At 37.7% G+C, this 24,091-nt stretch overlaps 4 protein-coding genes across 4 annotated transcripts; 1 reads left to right on the plus strand and 3 right to left on the minus strand.

Annotated features, from left to right (window-relative positions):
* Positions 1-261: 261 nt before the first annotated feature.
* Positions 262-949, minus strand: LOC125193443 (ethylene-responsive transcription factor ERF016-like). Its single transcript, XM_048091231.2, has one exon. It carries the CDS (start codon positions 899-901, stop codon positions 422-424), a length of 480 nt encoding a protein of 159 aa, XP_047947188.2. The 5' UTR covers positions 902-949; the 3' UTR covers positions 262-421.
* A 4,672-nt stretch (positions 950-5,621) lies between these two features.
* On the minus strand, positions 5,622-6,669 carry LOC125193273 (Integrase-type DNA-binding superfamily protein). Its single transcript, XM_048091043.2, has one exon. It carries the CDS (start codon positions 6,595-6,597, stop codon positions 5,935-5,937), a length of 663 nt encoding a protein of 220 aa, XP_047947000.2. The 5' UTR covers positions 6,598-6,669; the 3' UTR covers positions 5,622-5,934.
* Positions 6,670-15,115: 8,446 nt separating this feature from the next.
* CPN20 (chaperonin 20) lies at positions 15,116-17,146 on the plus strand. Its single transcript, XM_048094608.1, has 6 exons — positions 15,116-15,250; positions 15,340-15,538; positions 16,085-16,264; positions 16,351-16,506; positions 16,651-16,728; positions 16,812-17,146. Exons 2-6 carry the CDS (start codon positions 15,356-15,358, stop codon positions 16,983-16,985), a joined length of 771 nt encoding a protein of 256 aa, XP_047950565.1. The 5' UTR covers positions 15,116-15,250; positions 15,340-15,355; the 3' UTR covers positions 16,986-17,146.
* A 153-nt stretch (positions 17,147-17,299) lies between these two features.
* Positions 17,300-23,143, minus strand: LOC125196194 (auxin response factor 19-like). Its single transcript, XM_048094607.2, has 13 exons — positions 22,463-23,143; positions 21,765-21,877; positions 21,586-21,681; positions 21,309-21,365; positions 21,058-21,213; positions 20,900-20,984; positions 20,729-20,819; positions 20,490-20,654; positions 20,212-20,407; positions 19,999-20,137; positions 18,105-19,849; positions 17,835-18,025; positions 17,300-17,734 (listed from the first exon to the last, which is right to left on the minus strand). The coding sequence occupies exons 1-13, from the start codon at positions 22,503-22,505 to the stop codon at positions 17,554-17,556; spliced, it is 3,258 nt and encodes a 1,085-aa protein (XP_047950564.1). The 5' UTR covers positions 22,506-23,143; the 3' UTR covers positions 17,300-17,553.
* Positions 23,144-24,091: the final 948 nt, after the last annotated feature.

The raw sequence follows: 24,091 nt of genomic DNA on the forward strand, positions 1-24,091 counted from the left end.
TCATGCCATTTATGTTGGTATGTTTCTCTTTTTCTTTCTAATTTAGCCATTTACATTGATATGTTTCTCTTTTTTAATTATACATTACTTTTTCTCTCAATTTAAAATATCCTAACAATTTTTTTTCTTCTATATAATAAATTAAACACTCCTTTTTTTTTCCTATCAATTTAATATATAGATACGAGTATAATATTGATAGTTGACTTCACTCTTATCTTATGAGTGCCATCTATGATCGGAACATAAATTAGTAAAGGATTCATTCAAGATCTAACTTTCATTTTCATCAAATTATATTTTTTTTAAAGAAAAAGACAAGTTTGAACATAGACTAAGCCAAAAGATGGCCGTGTGATAATTTCCTCAACAACAACTCTACACCAAAAATCTATCCTACAAATCAAATTAAAAGCTAGTACTAAAAACTCCACATCCTCGCCGTATCAAAAAACACACTCCCGCCGCCGCCGCCGCCGCCTCTCCCCCCCTCCGCCGCCAAGAACCCCTCCCCAAAACCCTCACCACCGCCTCCTCCGGCCTCCCCGAAGAACAGATTCTCCACCACCGGCTCCTTCGCCTCCACCTCCGCCATCGGCCTCCGCGCATGCCTCGACGCCGCCACCTGAATCTGCGACGGCGAGAGCTCCTCCGCCGCCAGAATATCCGGCGGATCGTGCGGGAAGTTGAGCGCGGCGGAGGGCCCCCGGAGGCAGAAGGCGGCGGCGTCGTAGGCCCGGGCGGCCTCCTCGGCGGTGGCGTAGGAGCCGAGCCATATGCGGTCGCGGCTGTTCGGCTGCCGAACCTCCGCGACCCACTTCCCCCACTTGCGCATGCGGACGCCCTTGTATCGGCCTCCGCCGCCGCCGCTCCGCTCCCTCTTCGCCTGAGGCCGCACCATTGAATGTTTTTGTTTGATTGAAATTGAAAAAGTGGTGATTTGGAGATTTGAGGAGGAAGAATTACTTAAAAGGGGAGGAGGGCACGTGGTGAAAGGGAGAGGGGGTGGCTTGATGGAGGGATCGCGGTGGTCGTGACACCTGTGACGGTGATGAGGTTTTGGTCTGTGCCAAACTTTACACGTGTGCTTCTCTTGTTTCGTTATGAATGCACTCAGTGGCGGATTTAGACATTTTTCGATACGACACGAATACGCACGAAATTAATGAGTTGGGTTCGTTACTTTTTGTCGTTTGTGTCGTTGTCGTATTGCTAGTGTGTTATGGTGTTTTCTTAACAGATAGTACTCGGGTTTGATCTTTACGGTTGTGGATTCTGAATATATCGAATGAATATGCATGAAATTAATGAGTTGGTGTCAAAAATTATCATGTCCATATTCAACACATACTAATTCAGATTGGATTCAAATAACTTTTTAATAGTACTAAATATTAAGTAGTACTCATTTTAGTAGTTTCGCATCATTATCGAGTCATATCTCATTCGCTACACATCGGAATCATTTATGTCGAGTTTGTATCGTTACCATATTGCTATTCTGTTACTTAAATTAAGTGTTTTCTTAACATGTTAGTACTTGAATTTGATTTTAACCAAATTGGATCATTGGTGGTTGAAGTCTACTTAGTTTCATAGTGTATTCATTCTTTTTTTTTTCTTTTCGATTTGTATGTAATGATCGGTGGATCCATAATTTTTTTATTTGAGCTGCAGCAAATAATTATAGAGATTTGAAATCTAAGTAGTCGTTGGCAAAAAAACCTCAACTGAAACTGAAATCTGTTAACTATCGATTTCCTTTGCTCTTTTTTCCATCTTTTTCGTTCTATTAATTATTACTCCCTCCATCCCGGAATAAGAGTTACTAATTACCATTTTAGTCCGTCCTCAATTAAGAGTAGCACTACATTTTTACCATAAATGGTAAGTAGGTCCCACATTCCACAAACTCACTTCACTCGTATTTTATTATAAAACTAATATAAAAAAGTGGGTCTCACATTTCACTAACTTTTTCAACTAACTTTTCTTTACATTTCTTAAAATCCGTGCCCGGTCAGAGTGCTACTCCTAATGGAGGACGGAGGGAGTAATTTATACATAATATGCTTCTATTTTTTTTTAATATAGGTTCCAAACATCACACGCAACCTAAGTAATCATTTTTGCAATTAAAGAAGAGAGTAACGTTGGAATAAATGAGAAATGGACACCTAATACGTGGTTTAATTAATGGTCATGTGCTTTAAACTATATACGCAATTTCAGGATTAAAAAATTTCGTTAATAATCGTAACACTTTTCACACATTAATTACTAATAATTTTTTTTTTCACAAAATCAAATATTGGTACATAAGTTGATGTCCCAAAAAATCCACAACGCCATCCAAACACTCAAAGAATATCATAAGTGCATCAACAAAGCAAAAACCAAAGTCTCAAAACACAACCAGATCTAAATCAAACCAAGCTAAGAACCACGCAATCAACCATCAACAAAGTATACCGAAGAACAAAGCAACAAAAGAAATCAAATCTGCTTCTACCACTTCGTTTGCTCGTTCAGCCGGACCAATTCGTAATGTCACTCAAATTATCAATAAGGTGTTTCTTTGGTTCCGATTTAAAAATTTCCAAAACCGAAACCACCGGTTCCTGAACCGTGGACACCTCTACCAAGAATTAAGACACACATTTGATTACTTGGGATGGATATTCTATGATTTCCATAACAGTAGTACCAAAGGTTGCTTAGACATCTTGGTGGGGTCGGCCTGATCCCTTCACATGTATACATGAGAGTTGATTTTTGTGATCGGCTATTGGGCCCTCTCCTTGATTTTGGGTACTGGAATCATGGGCCTGCTTCATTCAGATGGAAATTATTTTCACTTTTTTTTGTGCGATTAGAATAATTAAATATCTTCAACAACGATTGATCGTATATTTCTAGCTCTGTCAGAAAAGATGAATTCCAACGTAAGTTAATTCAAGGTTGTGAAATGTACACATCATTATCTTGACTTAATCTTTTTAATATTTTTTCACACTGGACAAGGTTGTGAAATGTACACATTATTATCTTGACTTAATCTTTTTAATAGTTGTGAGGTCGAACAATTTCTAAATTGGAGAATGAACAAAAGTTGCAATCATATAAATAGACTTCCCTAATTTTATTAATATGAGGCCTTTTGGAAAGTACATCAAGAGCAAAACTGTGTGAACTTTGCCCAAAACAAACAAATATCATACTAATGTGGAGTTCGGGCGTGCACACCACCAATACCCAACAATGGTATCAGAGCCTTGGTTCAGGCTGGGCCTGTGTGGCTTGGGGTTCGGTGGTTGCGCTTGCAAGTTCTCCATTGTCTCTGCGTGGTCTCGATCAAGACCTGTGGTGAACTGTAACATTGGGGAGGATTGTGAGGCAAACAATTCCCACATTGGAGAATGAACAAGAGTTGCAAGAATATACTCCCTCCGTCCCACGTTACTTGAGTCACTTCTTTTTCGTACTCGTTTTGAAAAAATAATAATAAATACTCTTAACTATATTATTCACTTTCTTACTTTACTTTATCTCCATAACTATTTATTTTTATTTTTTCAAAACGAGTGCGAAAAAGAAGTGACTCAAGTAACGTGGGACGGAGGGAGTATATGGGCTACCCCAACTCCATTAGTATGCGGCCTTTTGAAGAGTACCCCAAGAGCAAAACTGTGCGAATTTTTTCCAAAACAGACAATATTATACTTACTGATATGGAGTTTGGGTGTACACCACCGATACCCAATAATATTAAAGTTTTCACCTAAATTTTAGTTGTATTTAGCTAGGAAGTAAGTATACTATATGGGTGGGACTTCTCCACGGATATTCTGAATTATTAATAAAAAAACTTAATTAATTTATTGCAATCCAAAATCAGAGATTTTATTTATGAACAATCTACCATGTACAACTTAACATCTTAATAAGTTTACACTCCATATTTAAGGTCAATTATTGAAGCATATAGCCACTGTAACTTTCTGCCCATTTGCCACACTTTACCTCTCTTCATGTTTGATTAATGGAATGGTTCATCTTTATTTGAAATAATAATTTTTAATTAGAATAATACAGAGAAAACATTTTAAAATCGGACTAATCTAAAAATTACTACATGTTTCATGGTTGGGGGAGGCTGTTAAGCCACCACTCATCTCTTTATTTTTTTCCCCTACTCATGAATTTATTGAGATTGTTTAAAGTTATGCAGTCCTTACTAAGTTGACGTTATTAAAGACCAAATTGCTAAAAATAAAATTGAAAAAAAAAAAAAAAACATTGCAGCAAAAGATGGGTTCGACACAAGAACAACAAAAAGAATAATATAGTTTAATACTAATCTAATCATTATATTATTATATATAAAGATATATAACTATTAAAATTAGGTTTAATGAGAGCTTCCGTTATCATTTTAAATTAGCTTTAAAACCTTATGCTAGTTGTTCCATGCTTTGAGGTGTCTGTATATCAGTGTAAGGAATAGTCACTGGATCCGCCGGTAGATATTTTAGATAATTAGTACTCCCTAAAGAGTGAGGTGTAGGGTTTTCTTTTGAGTGTGACACCCTAAGTATATATTTTATGCCAAATAAACACAAATCCCTTCAAAATTTACATTATGGAACCTATCTAACCACGCATTATCAAATACTACCAAATATTTCATGTAGTAATATTAGTGGGGGCCTTCTTGAATTATTCGATCGAAGGAAAATACTAGTCCCAACTCTACTAAATTGTATTGCCACACAATTTTCCTACAACATTCAAAAAGGCTTAGACTGTGGTCCGCTACACGCCTAGACATAGACATATTAATGTATTATCTCTCCCAAACACACACACAAACAACACACTTACTATGAAGTTAATTGATCGGTTCCAATCATGAATATTTAAAACATGAAAATGTGTGTGTGAGAGTGGATGGGCATTTCCTTTTCAAATAGACTAAGGGCAATTTCTTTTCACATGCATTTGTCCTTGAGTGTTCATGCATGCATGTTCATGAAAAATTGAGATATGTTCCACACAAATTGTTATGCATTTTATATATGTGAAATTTGTCAATAGTTCATTCCATATAATGAAAAATTTTATACATTCCTCACTAAGTATATGTATTATACATGCAACATCATTTTTTACAATTGAAATATAGTAGTATAATTAGTACCAAGAAAAGTTATGGATGCATGCATCATATAGCCCAACCAAACAAAACTCTTGAGGTCCGACACAGTAAAAAAGGTCGTCATTGAAGTCAGAATGTACATAGATCTGTTGCGACAAAAAGTGATGACAATGAATAGCATACGAATAACGAAACACCACCCTAACTCCAATTGAGAAAATGTCGAATTTAATAGAATTTTCCATATCCGATGCGATCAGTCGACCCCACCAGGATCTACCAGATTCATATTAATAGTACCCAAAAAAGTTTGGGTGCATGCACCAGTTATACGTGGTTTTCATTCTTCCTATTTGCATAAAAATAATTAATATGAGTTCTTCCCTCTTGAGTATTTTTTTATGAAAGGTATTTCTCTCCAAACTTTTGTTGTCATTTTTAGCTACTCTTCTATTCAAGAAAGTAAACAAAAATAAATGAATAAAGTGATCATACAAACAAGGAGATTATTTGATAGTAAAATACAATATTGAATTCCATGATTAAAAAAAGTATATATCTCTACATGGTAAAAAAAGGTACCTACCGAAATTGATTACTGTACCATTTCACTCTATCCAATTAAATCGAAATATTCACGAAATAAAAATAATATAATCCTTTCCTAATTTGGAAAATGGGGATAGAAATTCCAGCACCTAAAATTCCCAGAATATCCAAACCCCCCAAAAAAAGACACCCAAATTATTATTTTTTAGGTAATAATTAAAATGTCTTCAAAAATTCCAAAGCTGCGAGGATAATTCCTCCGTGCTATCATTTTCCGGCCAATAATAATCCACATTTTGCGAAGTTGGCGCCATGAAATCGCCCGAAAAATCGTCAAATCCCGGAAATAGCCCGAAGTCCGAGATGTTATTCCCCGTGCCCAGGGTCAAAAACTGGTCCAGGAAGTCATTGTCCAGGGGTATATCGGTAATTTCGCAGTCGGCACGCGGCGCCGCCCCGTCCGACAGCGACGGGGACGGCGAGGAGAGGGAATCGGACTGCGAGTCGAGATCGTCGGCGCGGCCGGAGGAGGAGCTCTCGGCGTGGGCGAATCGGGCGGCGGCGACCTGGATCTCGGCGGGGGTCATGGAGCGGCCGTTCTCGATCTCGGGGGGGCTGTCGGGGAAATTGAACTTGGCGGAGGCGCCGCGGAGGCAGAAGAGCGCGGCGTCGAAGGCGCGCGCCGCCTTCTCCGCCGTGTCGTAGGAGCCGAGCCAGATCCGCTCGCGGCAGTTGGGGAGCCGGATCTCGGAGACGTACTTCCCCCACTTGCGCTTCCGCACGCCTTTGTATTTGCAGGAGGAGGAGGAGGAGGCGGAGGAATCGTCTCGGACGATCTCTAATCCGGCGGAGGAGGAAGGATTGTGCTTTTTCTCAGGTGATTTCACCATGTCAGTTAATTAGGGTTTTTGATTTGGGGATTTAATTTGAATTTGAATTTGATTTTGTTTTGATTTGGGGGAAATGAGTTGTGTTGAGGGAAATGGCGGCTTTGGGGGAGTTTATATACGCGGGAAGAGCGAGTGAGTGAGGTCAACAGTGGACACGTGGGTCATAGGCGAGATAAAATATTGATGTTTTTGATTACGCGGTGGGTTAGACTTAGAGTGAGAGAGGGAGGAGAGAGAATTGGGCACATGGGAAATGAGAATTCCACGTGGGATATAAAATGAGAGGCGTCGAGGAAGAAGCACGATAGCTACAGTGTTCATTCCCTTTGGCTTCATTTGTTGCTTATGAGAGTGTGGATCCCATTATATCCACTCACTACTCACTACACTATCATTTCACTACTCACTCGAGATGATGATCAAGACCATTCACAATAGGGGCGGACATTTTAGCGGAAGGACATCCCAAAAATATCCTATGTCATGTTATAAGGACATTCAACTGCACTGCCACGTCACTAGGACATCCCACTGTACAGTAGCAAACACGCACAATAATAAAAATTCACAAACACGCACAAGAAAACTGACGAAGAAAGTGCAATAATAATACGGCGGACGACGGACATCTCGACGGACGTCCGTGCATGACCGCGGACGGCCTCTCATCCGTCCCGGATGGACGACCCGCTCACCGGTCGAACGTCCACCCGGATGTCCAATATTGTGGATGCTCAGATGATAGGAACATATTCCTTCTGTCTCATTCAAGATGTTCACATTCGGATAAAAGACAGTTAAATATTTTAATAAACAAATAATAGAGATAGAAAAGTGAAATATTCTTTTTTTTAAATGGACATTTTAAGTGGAATAGAAGAAGTACTAAACAATGAATGGAGTAGTAACTAAGTCGAGTGACGTTCATATTATTGTAGAAAATTATTATATTATAAATAAACGATGAAACCTCTGAATTGTAAAAGAAAGATTTAAGTATCTTATACTAAGTCAACTGATTTTCATTATCTTTGTAGTTAATTGATCTATCGTGATTTTTGCCAAATAATTACAAAAGAGAAAAGATGTAATAAGATACGAATATTGAAAAGGAAGTCTTGTTTACACGAGCACTGGCGAGCTATGGGCAAAAGATAATTATTTATACTCCACATCTTGAATTAGTCATATATACAACTTAAGTAGGAGTAGTATTTTTTTATTTCTTTACATTAATATATTTTGTATGACACATATTATACAGAATCTTTGTCTAGTCCATGTTAAGTATCTTTGGGTGGACCCAAATAGTGAAGCCACTATTTTTCCTTTTTGTACAATCGTAGTATTTGTTATATATTTCGATATTTACATCTCAAATTTATGAATAATGCATGCAGGTACAAAATAATAGAAGGTTCCACAATCCACACTTAAAATGATAAAAATAAATTTGTAATAGTAATAGTTAGATGTAACTGGAATTGATTGCAGATATACTCCGAACTCAACTTGCACAATTTTTGTGGTTGGTATTTATATGTTGTTGTCATTCTTTATTGTTCTTATTTTTGGAGTTCAATAAAAGCAAGTGGGAAATAGCATTTGTTTTTTCATAATGCAATATCTGGGTAGCCACAGTGCTAAGCATTAAAAAAATTGAATATATACACTGTTCACATATTTTTAAATATTCATAAGTTTTTACACTAAGAAATTCAACATTTATAGTATTCTCATATTTATAAGCAATATCCACGCTTTTTAAGTACTACTACAAAAATAAAACAATATTACGTGGCAGACTCTGATAGACAACCGAGTGGTGTGCTCTTACATGCTACATCGAGTGAGTCGACATAGAAAACGGCTTGCAACACAATGTTACGACAATAGAGCACATCAGTACGTCTCAAAAAGTTAATCTTACACTCTTTTTTTTTTTTTAATCCAAAAACTTACTATTATTGTGGGAATGGAATTTTTTTTCGAATAAAAATAGTCCATGGGTTCAATCCGTTCCAGTACATGTAACAACATGGAGTACAAATTATAAGAGCTCTATATCTAAAGTTATAGTCTAAGGTATCATCAACAATGTATATTACGCATATGATTTTTAAAAATATGACGTGCAATACACTAGAAATAAATAAATATTGGTATATAGTCCTAAATATATAGAGCTCTATATCTAAAGTTATAAAAAAGGAAAACACTATATATAAGCCTAAAATAAATAAATAAAAAGGAAAATAAGAAATACATAGAACTTTATGTCTTAAGAGTTGAGACAGGGGCCAACTGCAGGCATATAGATTTCCAAACAACACAAAAACATAGGTAATGAAGATAGTTAGATAGTATAGCCTGTAATTTATAGGAGAGTAACTGCATTAGGTTCAACTAAATATGACGCATAAGGGCATTAGCAATAAGGGCCCTTATCCGGAACCCATCCCATAGCCTCTCTCCCTATAATGGAGAGCCTATCCCAGAGTCTATCTCAAAGTCTATCTCATTTCATTTCATTTTTTAAAAATACTTCATTTAAAAAACATACTTCATTAAAAAAAACATACTTCATTAAAAAATACATACTTCATTAAAAAAAAACATACTTCATTAAAAAACATGCTTCATTAAAAAAAATATATTACGAAAAAAAAAAATAGATAGATTAAAACAACAAACACACATCAATCATCGGGTTCATTTTGCTAGAGAGATGAATGTGTGAAATGGAGAAAGGTGTATATATAGAAAGTAATAAAATTAAAAAAAAATGCAAAATCGGCTCTGACATCGGCCCTGCCTCTGCAATGGAGGCCCATCGCAGGGCCGATGCGGAGCCCATGGCTATCGGCGCGGAGGCGGAGGCGATGGGGAGGGAGAATCCCTACGCAATGAAGACCCATGGGAGCCGATCCATCGGCTCTGGGAATCGGCCCCATTGCGAATGCTCTAACGTCCAACTAAATTTAAGCATTAGTACAGGATAGTACTATTCTTAATTTAAGTTTTAAATTGATACTTATTAAATTAGTCTTTCAATAATATTACACTAACAATTATTTCATGTTATCGGAAAAATCACGGCAAATATCATAACCGCGACAATGTTTAACTGTAAATTTTGTACAACTAATTTATAAATATTTTGGATATTATTGCACAAACAAAAAAAATGGCACATTAATTGAAATATGTACAACTTAAATACATGATTCGTCAAGATCAAATTTATATGTGTTTGAATTTGATATAGCTCTACAAAATAGGGTAGTACTAATACGGAAGCATAAGGAAAAAACGGCAACTCTATAATAAGAGTCCTTTCCTATGTTTCTTTATAGACATAATAGCAATGTTTTGAATATATGTGGTGCACTAGCAAAGTTATCGTGTTCAAAAATTAGTGCATAACAAAAATATATTGTAAATTGTATGGTACTACCTTCGTCTCATGCTACCGGCACTTTTCACCTTGACATGAGTAATTAGTGTAATTAAATTAAAATTTTAAGTGAAATAAGGCAACACTTGATAAAGAAAACACGAACTAACTATAATATCTTAATTATTTACCATAATTTTTTTTTTATCTAAAACGGAATTAGTGCAAATAGTTTGGGACAGTCCGAAAATGAAATGTGCAAGTAGCATGGGACGGAGGGAGTATAATCTTAATATGTACTGTAACATTAAATGTCAGTTATTCGAATTTTTATAATTGAAATTTTTATTACATTAAATTAACCTTATGGAGAAGAGGAGTGTGATCCTTTAGTAGGCATTTTAGATAAATGAGGATAATGATAGAATATATATGAAAAATAAGGGAAAATTCAAAGAATTTGAAGAAAATTGTGGTTTTAAGGTGAGAATGAAGAGTTGGAGAAATTGGGCATGTATTGAGGAGAATTTGATCAATACTCTTTTCAAACAACACAATAATAAATTTTTGATTTTCGATAAAAAAAAAACAAAAAAAAAACTATGCATTATGACTCATTAGAGTGTTCTCACACTACTTCTACCTTAAATGTTTAATATTATTATACGTAATTACAAAATAAAAAATGATTCAAGAGGCTATAATGTTCTAGAAGTGGATGATATGTACGATCACAACACTTTCACTCTTAAAATGTTTTATTTGCTCTACATAAGAGACAAATACAATGATTCAATGAACTCAATCAAATATTCCCAACCTGTTAAAATAATAGAAAATGACACTTACATATTCGATTGTAAAGTATAAATAGAGAATAAACGTGGACTAGAATAGATAACAGAGATTGGGTCGTTTTCAACGCGGTCGTTTTGAATGTTTTCAAACAAAATTCAAAACTCAATTACTCACTAAAGCCATCTTTCTCGAACATTTTTATTCTCATTTCACTCGTTAACTTCATCAATTACTAGTTACACTATCCTTATTCTTCTTTTCTTCTTTTTATTCCTATTTTAATGTTTTTATTTGAAGAATTTATGAATTTTACACGTTAAAAGAAACGATCACACAATGTACATGTTTATGTTATAAATATATTGCAACATGGAGTAATATTAATGTTGATTATTGATCATATTTTACTATGTTAAATCCATCTTTAATTTTGTCTTTATGTAATGATACTTCTACTTAATCCTCTAAGCTCTGGCAATTTGGTCTTTAGTAGAAAAATCAACGTAACTTAATAATGACTCGAGATAATATTAAATAATTTCAACAAATTTAACAATTATAAAATTAAAAAATTAAAGAGGTTGGTAGAGACTTAAGCCCTTCCCACCTAAAGTATGTAATCACCTTTATTTGCGAATAATGTTTGAGCATCGCTCTTATTTAGTCCATGTTAAAATTAGTTTTTTATACATATGATATCTTAATAATAATTATTAGCATTATTAGTTTCATAAATTACTTATACATATACACTAAATTAATTTGCTTTAATACTTAATTTTCCCCTATAAAAATACAATGAAATTTCTTGGAAGTAAGTTTGACAAGATCAGTAGTAATCAGTGCATCACTTTGAATTTAGATAGAGTTCAATTATTAAAAAAAAGAACACGTCAGCACGGAAAGCGACCAATCCGACGTGGCTGCGCATTACCTAGTTGTCCATTCAAACAGTTAATCTATCCAACATTAAAATCATCAAAATAAACCAAAATGTACATTAGTCATTTCAAACGATTACAACCAAATTTAGTAAATACGCGTCGTAGTATTTTTATTTTGACCCGTTTCAGAATGTAAGTTCAGCAACTGACTCTCTTCAGTCTTAAACATGAGGGAGAGAGAGTTTGGTAGAAATATTATATTTGTTGGTAACTAATTAGATCTTAATCGTCAAATACTTCATCCCTAACTAATAAAACTCGTTATCAAACTAGTCAAACTCAGGGAGTGTTTTGTGAACATAATAAATACATATAAAAAGGATTCTAGAAAAAGAAAAACACTCCTAAATTAGTCAACCATTCATTCGTTTCTAGAAAGTGGTACTTCCAATTTTATTCCTATATATATAGTTTCCAAATTAAAATTAGTCAACCACTGCATAAAATTCTCGACGACAGCTGTATTCCCATAATTTTGGAAAATAGGAGTACAATTTTAATACTAATACCCTCACTTCGACGAATTTTGCACAAAAAAAATTCACAATTTAATATTTTTTTAAAAAAAAACGAATTTCTATTGATAAGGACTTGTTCCGGATTGGCTCATGTATTTCTAAAATCATCCAAGGATAATATATGTAATTTACGATTGAAAAAAAAAAGATTTTATAAATAATCCAAAATTCCTCAAATTATCACTATTTTCTATTTAGAATTGTATATTTAATAAAAAAATCAAAAAATACGAAGGGGGCTTATCAAATATTTCAATACTCGATTTCAGGGGCGAGTTGGGATAATACAATCAAGTAATCAATATAAAATTGATAAAGAAATCAATGAAAGATTTAAGCCATGAAAAGGGAAAGATGAAATAAAGTTAAATAGTAAACTAATTTGCACTATCTATTTAAGTATTCAATAGTATAAAATTGATGAAAGAATCAATAAGAGATTAAGCCATGAAAAGGGAATTAAAGATGAAATAAAGTTAAATAAATTAATCTGTACTATCATCTATTTAAATTCTATACTGGTTTATAAAATGTTGTCTTGACTTAATTTATGTATATTTCCGTATTTTAATTCTATTTTATATCACCAACTTGAAAGATTTGTATGAGATTTGGAGTTTGAACTAGATCGCGCTATTAGACCACCGAACACATGCTCAATGCTACTTTTTTATGCTATTCAACACCTTTGTCTTCATTTAATAAATATATCCACTTCTTATGAAGCACAATGTTTTTGCAGCCATTGCCCTGATTTTTTTAAAGCTTCCAAGAATATATATTTGATTGCGACTTAGTATTCTAAATGAGCTTTCGTTGTACTTTCTCCTCATACATCCAAAAATATATTAATAGCATATCTTGTGTGCTTTATGAGCTTTTGAATTTTGTATTGCATGGGAATCTAAGTTAAGTGTTTTTTATTATTCCAGCATGCATTATTTAATTTATTAGAGAATGTGGAGTGTTAATTATCTTTTCTAAGTTTAAAGACCTTGTCAAAATTGTCCATATGTCTTAGGTTAATTAGGTAAGCCTCGGGCAATAATATTTTAAACCCAACTTGAACTCGATAAATACAAATATATAGAGTCATGTGTTGCTTTCATAGGTAATTAATTAGATGTAAGTATATAACCAAAGAAAAGATGACAAACAAAAAAGTTAAGAAGCTTATTGTCTGCATCGGAAGATGGGATGGTTTATCAACCATCCATCGTCGGTAATAACTAGCGAAAAAAGAACATACGTTAATTCTCAAGTCTGTCTTTAAGGACATAAGTAAATTGCTAGGATCTCAACACTTATTAAGGTTGTTTCCAACATCAGAAAGCAGTGCAATGCAACTATCATCGTTGACAATAATTGACGAACACAGAGCAGAAGCAAACTCCATATCTAAGAGCATCCGCAATGGAGGCTAGCGGGCCGGCTAGCCGATTCGCGGACGCTGGCCGGTCCGCTAGCCTACCATTGCCAGCGGCGAGCCGATCGGCTAGCCCATGCCGATTCACGGGCGCTAGCCGATCCGTTAGTTGGTCCACTGGCCGCCATTGCAGGCTCCTGATCGGCTAGCGTATTTTTTTATTTTTTTAATTTAAATAAAATTATTGCATTTTCCTGTATCTGTGTTGTAAATTTAATTCCGTATTTTGTGTGATTGTAACTTTTTATAATATGAATTTGTTGTGGCTAGTCCTAGTGCTAGTCCAGTTTCTTGTCCACTATTGTGCAGTTGGGTGTTATAGTAATGTGACATGCAGTTTCTAGTCCTGATGATGTGGCAGGAGGTGTCCAGTTTCTAGTCCTTGAGCCATTGCTGGTGCAGCCTATTGTAGCTCCAAATGCCCAATTTATAGTGCTCTAAATTTCTGGCTCTCACACCATTATATTTTTTATTAGTAAGGATTCATATTTTTCGTTAAGTGATTATTACTCTTGTAATGTTAGGATAAAAATAAAGTAGATTGGACCCTCGTCCTCATTCTTTAGACAGAAAGAATCACATTTGACCTTTTAAAATATTTTGAATGCATTAGTATTTTACTAACGATAGTAATACAATTGTTAAGCAATTTGTTCCCAAAAACTATATTTATAATCCATCCGCCCCAAATTAATTATGTATGTAGACATTCCATTTCAATATGCCATTTACCTAAGACGGAAATTCACTACATAATAAATAACCTAATATAAAACTCTTAATTTCCATAGTATCCCATTATCTCCCCCTCTACTTCATTAAATGACACCAATTTTCATCCATCCCTCATATTTTTGAACAAATACACTATCAATACTCCCTCCGTCCCACATTTGTAGTAACATTTAGTTATGGCACGGGTTTTAAGAAATTTGTAGAGTGTGTAATTAATGAATTGAGAGGTGAAGTGTATAATAAATGAAATGAGATGGTGGAGTGAGATGATGAAGTGTGTAATAAATGAAGTGAGATGATGGAGTGTGTAATAAATGAAGTGAGTTGGTTGAAGGTGGGTTCCTCTTTGACTTTTTGGTTTTTATTTTTGTTTTGATTTATTTTAATATAGATAATAGCATTTGGGTTTAATTTTAGTGAATAATTGGATAAAATTTTATGTGCAAATATGGTAAATTTTAAATATTATTCCAAATGTGGGATGAACTTTTATGGCAAAATGTTACTACAAATCTGGGATGGAGAGAGTACTTTTTTATAATTGTTGCAAATAAATTACAAACTACAATTTGAACCAAACGGGCTGTAATACCATCTTACTTCAATAAGCCCATTTGTAGCCCAAATTAAAAAGCCCGAATAACTAGAGGCCCGATAAATAGCACCTACCAATACTCCAAAATATTCTAGAACCCTCCAATTATTTGCAGAAAAGCCCCTGTGAACTTTCTAGGGTTTTGTTATCCCCTTTCTTAGCCAATCCCACCATTTTATCCTTTCCTACTCACTCTTTCTTCCCACTTAGCTTATCTCCAGTTGTCTTCTCATTTCTGCGGTAGTAATCTCCTTTTAATTGCAATCTACAGCTGATTTCCTAACGATTGATTGATTGATTGGCTGATGCGTGTGAATTTCGATTTTCAGTTCGATAGCTGAAGAAATGGCAGCTGCTCAGTTGACTTCCGCCGCTTCCTCAATTGCCGCAGCAAATCGATTTGCCTCCTTCGATGGTCTGAGAGCCACGCAGTCGGTCAACATTGCGTCGTTTTCACCTCTGAAGCGGTCATCGCTCAGGTCGTTTCGCGGCCTTGTTGTCAAGGCGGCTACCGCTGTTGCCCCTAAGGTCTAATTTCCTATTCGATATCACCAAATTGATGTGCGTTTCTCAGTTTCTGTGCTGCTTTGAAGTCAACAATTGTCTTGGTATTGTTTTCGATTTCGATTGTGGAGTGATGCTTTTTTCGTTTTGTTAATTGCTTCAATTTCACCCTGTTTTATTCAGTATGTTAAATTTCTGATTTCAAATCATAGTTACCATGTAGTATATGGTGTGGGTAAGTATAAAAATCGCTTCTTTAAAATCTGCGATGCACCAAATGATAAGAATTTGTTCTTCTCCTGCTAATTCATTTGTTGTTTGTGGGTTGTTATGTTTATCTTTAGTTTTTATGGTAATTAACATATATCATTGCTGATAAATCCTCTGAAAGCTTATTGAGCAATCAAAGTTGAGGCTGCTAGAATGTTCTGTCATCTCTCCAATTGAAAGATCTTTATTCTTCATCCAAAAGTCAAGATTTTACTCGAGGGAACTGAATGAGATAGGTTGTGTCGAGTGTTTAGTAGAGTAATAGTGCCATAAGCTGACGCCATTTACTTGAACATTCAGTACACAACTCTCAAGCCATTGGGCGATAGAGTTTTGGTGAAGATCAAAACAGCTGAGGAGAAGACTACAGGTGGTATCTTGCTGCCTACAACAGCACAATCAAAGCCACAGGGGGGCGAGGTTGTTGCTGTTGGAGAGGGCCGGACCATTGGAAAGAATAAGGTGGAGATCAGTCTGGAGGTATGACCTTATTCTCATTTGGTGGTGTTTATGTTTATAGTGAGGATGATTTCACGGCTTACTCAATTGGTGTGGTGCCTCTGCAGAATGGCACGCAAGTGGTGTACTCAAAGTATGCAGGAACTGAGGTCGAATTCAACGGAACTAGCCATCTCATTTTGAAGGAGGATGACATTGTTGGCATTCTTGAAACCGATGACATCAAAGATTTGAAACCCCTTAATGACAGAGTCCTCATTAAGGTAGCTCTTGCATTAGTCATTCTATTCCTTCCAAGTGTGTGGGATATAGAACTGCAACCTAGTTGAACTGAAAGTAATGATGGATTGTTGATGCAACTGTGATTACCTTAAAACTCTAGTAACGAAAACAATTATTCTGTTCAGTTGGCTGAGGCAGAGGAGAAAACTGCTGGTGGTTTGTACCTAACTGATGCCAGCAAGGAGAAGCCTAGCATTGGAACAGTAAGTTGCTTCATTTAAGCACTACTGGGATGTGTAAGATGTGAAAGATGAGTATCCTTAATCTATGAGTATCTCAATCGCAGGTTGTTGCAGTCGGGCCTGGTCTCTTCGATGAGGAGGGCAACAGGAAACCTCTGTCAGTTTCTGCTGGAAACACAGTTTTATACTCCAAGTATGCAGGAAACGACTTCAAGGGCAGTGATGGATCGGACTACATCGCTTTGAGGGCGTCAGACGTGATGGCTGTCCTTTCATAGGTTTATTGAGTCATAGTTTTCGCACGATAAGCTATCTTGAGAAAGTGAGAATGAGGAAGATGAAGACATTGTTGTGGTGTAGGAAGATCCTAATTTGATTCCTGCTTTAATATTGTGCTTGAGGTTGAATTAATAAAAGTATTTTGATCATGTTGATTTTAGTTGATCTATTATTTCCTGTGTTAATTTGATAATCAAATTGAACCAAAAATGGAAACTTTAAGATACAATGTAAAAAAAAACTAAACATATTTCAAAATTTAATTTTGTTCAGTTCGAATATTCAGTTTTCAGAAAGTAAATTACTCGATGAGTGCATAAAACAGTGGTATTCTAATATGTGAGCAATAAACTCAGTCCATGAAGCTATACAACGTTAATGGGAAGAAGTTTTGTCTTCCACAAACAACACAAACAATTCATTAACCTATGTCTCAAATCTTTCCTCTACCCTAACACTAAACACCTCAAATTTACACCAATCATCACCCCTTCTCATCATTTACAACCTTCTCTTAGTCGCAGTCAAGATGAAGTCAATTGGTGACACCTACTACAAGCATTACATTTACCGGTTGAACGACGTGGCTGAGTTATCGTCGTAGTGCGCCCTCCATACGTTGCCACTATCTGTCCCGCTACAAGCTTGGTTTGCCACGGGCAGCTGAGCTAGATCTCCATCCAAGCTCATCTGCTGCACCTCTGCAGCTGAAAGTATCTTTATGCTCTGCACACAGCTCACGAATTCCCTGCAAGAAACACGAGAACCGTGGTTAATGGTTGCCATGAAACGTCCTATGCTGTCGGAAACAGAAAAGGAAAAAAGGAGTAGCTGTCTGTAGTACGTACTCCCAAGGATCATCTCCGACTAATAGTATGTCGTTTTCATGGTCTACGTAGACGAGCTTCCACTCGGTGCGTTGAGGGTCCTCCAGAAGACCCTCGATGCCAAACATCCGAGCAAGATCATTCCTTAGCTCATCGTACCCTTTGTAACGATTGACATCTATGGTTCTCCCCACCGAGCCACGTTTTTGAACCTTCATTTTTTCATCGAACATTAGAGAATTAGTGGTGAAGAGTAACAACATGACACAAATCGATAGAAAAGAGATCAACCTTTGTATATGTTCGCATACGCTGAGCCTGGTTGGGCCACAACCCACCGTTCATAACCCCCGTCTCGTTTAGAGCGGCATCGTTTGAAGAGCCTGGTTTGAAGGACATATTAGGCACTCCGAACGACTGAGAATTGATTCCAGAGGACAAATCCGTCTCAATATCCCTCGGTGTGCCACTGTAATTAGAGAGTAAGTTCTGGATGTCCTTATCAGAGTCAAAACCCCGAGACAGCAAAGCATCGGGCGCCAAACCATCTATGGCAGCCGCGAAGGGCAGCCCGTTTCTAGTATGTGACTTGACATCGCCATCCAATCCCGTCAGTGGGAAACTCTGTTGGAGAGCGCCGGCATCTAGGCAATACGAGGTGGCAGACGAGGTGGCATCCATGTGATCAGCAGCGTTTATCTTGAACTTGGGCTGCTGCTCCGGAGCTTTGGAGTTGGCTGATTCGTGCTTTATCCGAGGGTCTAGTTTGTTATGACTCTCCTGCACCAAGTTAGAAGGATGAACAATTGTGTTATCTATCATCCCGGGTTGTCCTGTTTGGCTCTTCGCGAAGCTTGGTTGCAGGCCGTGTGCGTTCATCTTGGAAGGCGACGTTGAGCACGATGGAGCATCGCCGTCAGTGTGGCTCGACTGTTGTCGGGCTAAGGGAGGAGTCTTTTGCTGGATATGAAATTGGTTCGTCTGAAACTGCGGAGACTGCAGGAGTGTGGATGCGGAAAAGCAGTTCCCGTTCGATTGTTGTTGCATAGGTGCAGAGAGATGTTGTGTTTGCTGGCTTTGCTGAACTTGCTGTTTCTGAGGCATCTGCGGCTCCATCATCGGATTTAATGGACCGGACATTTGCTGCTGTTGCTGTTGTTGCTGCTGCTGCTGCAGTTTCTGGAGAAACTGCATTTGCAACTGTTGGTCGGAAAGATTCTGATGCTGTGGCGTCGTCTGTTGCATTACGGGCCGTTGGGATAAGTTCTGCGGAATCCCGTGCAACGTTCCTTGTTGAAACTGCATCTGGTGCTGCTCTTGGGATCTCTGCAGCAGCGTTGAAGGCTGTTCGACATGTGGCTGGAAAGGCAAGTCTTGAGTTAGAGACGTCGCGGGAAATGTTGTTCTGCTAGACGAGACATCATGATGCTGCTGCTGCTGCATCTGTTGCTGGTGCTGGAGTTGGGAGTATGCTGCTGTTTGCTGCAAATTCCGGCTTGCAGCCTGCTGCTCGGACGACATGCTGCTCATTGCAGGAGGCATTAACATCGACTGCGACTGCGACTGCTGATGCTGATGCTGTTGTGTTTGCTGCAGTAACTGCTGCTGTTGTGTCGGCTGAAGCATCTGGGATTGCATTTGCTGCATCGGAAGCTGCTGCGGCTGTTGAGCAGGTGTCGGAGACTGCAACATCTGCTGCTGAGACCACGGTGCGTTCGACTGCAGCAGCTGGTTAGCTTGCTGATTCTGATGGTTTCCTTTGCTCATTTGAAGATTCTGCGCAGCCACACCAGGGGATCGGAAGTTCAGCAGTTTCGACGGATCATCACTGCCGAGGTTGCCCTGCAGAGCACCGGGCGTCACCATGTTTGGATACAACCCCGACTGATTAGCCGACAGCTGATTGTTCTGCTGCATGTTCATCCACTGCACGAGGCTCAGGCCGGGAAAAATCGAGCTCGAAGCATCCTTCAACCCGAAATCATCTGCCAGCCACGGCATGCCTCGTTTGAACATATTCTCTACATCAGAATCATCTGTAGATAGCACGAATCAGAATGAGAAATAAACGCAAGAACATCTGCAAAATTAACGCATTTGCACACACGTGTTAGTAAGCGTGTGTACTATCCTACGAGAAACGAGCTTTTCCTATTGAAGTTGAAAAGTCGAACCATTTCTTTACCTGGGAAGCCGGGATGTCTGGCTAGCTTTGGTCTGTAAAATGGAGGAGGGCATATGTAAAAGGGAGTCACAACAGGCTCAATATCCCAAATCGAGACTCTGCTAGGACGTTCCCCAGCCGTTGATTCGTCCCATCCGACCTAAACAGCAGGGATACGTTAAAACATTTCGTTCCTGCAACTACATTCAACTTCTCCGAATTTAGCAGTATTACCTGTAGATTACGCCATTGTGAGTTCTTCCATCGAACGGGATCCAAATCACTCATACCGGTCACCGTGCCCATGTACCTCCTCACTCCGGATTCCTCGGTCTCAAACATCATCCTGAATCGCATCCCCAACGACACTTGTGTGTACATTGCCTTGTTATACTTGGCAAGCGGAATCACAAACTCCGAAGTGCTAGCCCTGTTACCACCATATACACTAACTAACGTCGTTCGTTCTACATTTATGCGTTTGATAGTAGTCTAAGGGCACGAAACACTACCTTGGATTGTAGAATATGGTGAAAGGGCTGTTGTTCGCAGCAGCGTGAGCTGCAGCAGCAAGAATTCCAATATGCATGCTGTCGCTTGAGATAACAGACGAGGATAGAGCCGGCTGCTGCCTATTTGCTCTTCGTATGCCAAGGAGAAGCTGTGACTTTTCATCCCTGAATAGTCGAGTGTGGTGAGCTACGGGAAGTAATATAACGATGCATAACACATTGATCTTATGTTTCGGTACCTTATGAAAAGGACGGCATCACCAGTTACGAGTCTTTTAGAACTCACAAACACACTCCAACCTGTTGTCAGTAGGTGCCTTTTCGGCTGGCCTGAAATCAACGAACGAAACATCTTTGTGAACAAATCTAGAAACACGAGACGATGACTCGGAATCTTGAACGAGCTATACCTCTATAAATATGTCTGAATGTCCATGTCTGGTCATGCAAGTCTTTCGCCGTTAGCTCCTGGGCGGGAGGTTGCATCGAGAAATCCTGCAGGAACGAATCTCGTGTAAGATTCAAATCAAACAGATTTATCACTGCATCAAATGGTAATGAGAGATACCAGAGGTGGGAAGATCTTCTCAGCTGCACGACGAGGGACTGAAAAGCCACCGTGAGTGCTCGTGTCACTAGCCGTGAGAGTTTTACAGAAAAACTCAGTTGGTTGTCTGTTGTGCTTAAGGCCAATATCAGACACGAGCAACGCTTCCTGATCATACTGCAGAACAAAAGAGTTAAACGTCGTTTCTCATCAGTCACCTATCAAAAGAGGACTGATTTGCAAAGCTTTCGAACAATGTCAAAGCAACAGACCTTAGTGACGGGCAGAAGAGTCATCTGCGCGTAGACCTCATCTGTTTCAGCATCAGCCTGATAAATCAATCATATCATCAAATATACAAACAACCAACCAACAAAAAGGCGGAAGTGCAGAGCAGTTGAACTACAAAAGCCCCTGCCCTCGGACAACAAAGTTCTAAGCTTCGACAAAACAAGAATGCAATCTACCATGGCCTATCACATCTAAAGTTAATCACAATGCACTTTCACTCGATAAATGCTATGTAAATGCCATAAACGGTTTCCATACATGTAGGGTGACGTTGTGGAGCATACAGATCAACTTTGAAGGAAGATTCGGATAGCTTGGGATGCCATCGGCCTCTTTCTGCATCGATGCTGCCACCTGTGGAAAGAAAATAATCATTCATCCGAAACTGAAAGCAATCATACGAGAGGCTCAAGCAACGGGGACAATGAGAAACGTACTTGTTCACTGTGACCTTGAGGAAAATAGACGACAAGGCTCCCCACAGGCGGCAACGAAACCAACGGCCCAGCACAAGCATGCCATAGCTCGGAGTTTGTCACCTTTTTTTCGCCTGAATTAGTAATAACATAGCACTGTTTTACACATGATTTCAACAATCGAAGAAACTTATTCAATCTTCAAACAACCTTCTAAATCAGCTCTCAAAAGAGACTCATTGATCATATACTTGTATATACTTACACTAAATCAAAGAACATAACTCCAGATAAAAAAAAATAAGAACTCTAGCTCTGTACAGATGTCAAAATAGGCTTCAAACCTTTGGTGTAAAGAGACAAATACACGAAATCAAGAATCAAGCATGAAGACAGATCCAAAATTTGAAGAAAAAAAGCAACAAAAAAAAGGTTCCACAGCAACTGAAAAGCCAGAAGCCAAAGTTCTTCCTTTGAAACTTCACAAAGTGTTAGTACTGTTTTAACTCAGCTTAAAACAAAGAATTCACTTCAAAAATCCAGTCTTGTTCACCCTTTTGCAAAAAACAAGACTTAAAATAGGTGCAAAATTGAAAACACAAAATTCATCCTAAAAGAAAAGATGGGATCACCAGATTTTTGTTTCACCATATAAAAGATGGGAAAAACCCCCAAAACAAAACAAGAAAAGGCTATGGAAATGGAATGAACAAACCAACCTTCAGCTGTATTTGCCAAAAATCCATTAGAAGGAATCTTCATTGCAGCAAAAATTCAACTACACACTCAGCAAATTCAACCCCCTTTCCTTTCCTCCTTCATAAACCAAACCAAACCTCACCTCACTTCTATTATATCCACTCAAATAGAATACTTTCTTCCTTCCATCCAAAAAATAAAAATTCCTTCCAAACTCAATGCATACTCAAAAACCCCCAAAATCCCATTCCACCTCCACCTCCACATTCAAGAAAGACTCCATTTTTACTTCAAGAAAAGACACCATTTTGGTCCCAAAAGGGGGCTATGCTCCAAAAATCCAATCTTGAATGGAGGGAGCAGCCGCAAATGAGCTGGCCCATCAAGCTTCCGTACAGAGGCTTACTGAAAATGGAAAGGAAAGGTGTCGGCCACGTGGGTGGGGCGGCGGCGGAGCAGGCGGGATCAAGGCGGTGAGAGAGAGAGGGAGGAAGGAATCTTGGGAGTCGCCGGAAAACCCGCAGCCAATAAAAAGCAGGCTTCTTTATAGAAGAGGGTGAGTTGAATTTATCATTCTGTCGTCGTGTACTTGTATTTTAATTTAGTATAAATAAATATAAAATTGATGCTGTAAATCTGTGTGAATTGTGATTTGTATAATTGGTAGAGAGAGAGAGAGGGGCAGGCCGACATTAAACCAAGAGAAGAAGAATTAAAGAAAGTGGGAAACTACATTGCGTGTTTCTCTCTTTGATGACATTTTTCTGCATACGTAAATACTAATCTTCAATTTTTTGGGTTTGTTTAGTTGTTAATTACGATTATGTGCCCCAATTATGTGGCTAATACACTGTTTGTTCCAACCTGGCTGTTAAGTAATCTAGTTGGAGTTGGAGGTGTTTATAGTGCTTCGAAATCAAGTTAGATTCTCGGGTAAATGGTCGATCTTGTTCCATCTTTTGATGTGTTTTTACATGAAAATGTTGTGCGTTCGATGTGGATTAAATATTTGTATTCTTAGTCTATCTTTGTACTGGACAAATGATCGGATTAAGATTACGAGATGGTCTAAAACTACTGAAAATGTGATATTTTATTGTCTTTGGTTGTTGTTTAGTGCCTTTTATTTTCGGGTCTGTGCTTATTTTGTGATTTTGGACCTTTTGGTTCATGTTCTATGTGATTCGTTTCAGAAAGTATGTGTTTTTTTTATCATTTTTGAATCATTATCTAAATTGATTACATGACATTTGGGGTGTAACTCAAAAAAAATGATGATACAAAATTGATAATGTAACGAATATGTGTTTTTTTTGCGGTTGGGTGAATTAATTATGGAATGAACATGCTAGAACTTTATTTAATTTAGTACTTTTATAATCATGAGAGATGATAATATTGCACGGCCCCAACTTGGAATTAATAGGATAAATTATTAAATTATTACTATAAGTGTATGGGGATTTGAATTATTGTGTTCAATAATAGGTGTTGTGTGATCTCACAAGTTAATTTTGATGTGTGTATTATGGCGAGAGAATTGTGTTTATAGAAATAATTAAGGTGTGTTTGCATTGGAATATTTCGTCAGGGGAGATGATCAGAGCCATTTCAATTTTTTTAGTATTTTAGAGGGCAAATTACTCAAC

The sequence above is a fragment of the Salvia hispanica genome, chromosome 4, assembly GCF_029641045.1.
Source record: "Salvia hispanica isolate PSC_SH4W2 chromosome 4, Shi_PSC_v1, whole genome shotgun sequence".
In the NCBI taxonomy this organism is placed as follows: Eukaryota; Viridiplantae; Streptophyta; class Magnoliopsida; order Lamiales; family Lamiaceae; genus Salvia; species Salvia hispanica.

Bases quoted from the DNA above. Each gene is read 5' to 3' on its own strand.
- LOC125196194 (XM_048094607.2), bottom strand. From the start codon at position 22,505: ATGAAGATTCCTTCTAATGGATTTTTGGCAAATACAGCTGAAG. The intron at 20,408-20,489 runs GTAGTGTTTCGT...TGGTGGTAACAG, and splicing joins ACCATATTCTACAATCCAAG to GGCTAGCACTTCGGAGTTTG. The intron at 18,026-18,104 runs GTTGATCTCTTT...GAAAAAATGAAG, and splicing joins GTATGCGAACATATACAAAG to GTTCAAAAACGTGGCTCGGT.
- CPN20 (XM_048094608.1), top strand. From the start codon at position 15,356: ATGGCAGCTGCTCAGTTGACTTCCGCCGCTTCCTCAATTGCCGCAGCA. The intron at 16,507-16,650 runs GTAGCTCTTGCA...TATTCTGTTCAG, and splicing joins ATGACAGAGTCCTCATTAAG to TTGGCTGAGGCAGAGGAGAA. The intron at 16,729-16,811 runs GTAAGTTGCTTC...TCTCAATCGCAG, and splicing joins AGAAGCCTAGCATTGGAACA to GTTGTTGCAGTCGGGCCTGG.
- LOC125193443 (XM_048091231.2), bottom strand. From the start codon at position 901: ATGGTGCGGCCTCAGGCGAAGAGGGAGCGGAGCGGCGGCGGCGGAGGC.
- LOC125193273 (XM_048091043.2), bottom strand. From the start codon at position 6,597: ATGGTGAAATCACCTGAGAAAAAGCACAATCCTTCCTCCTCCGCCGGA.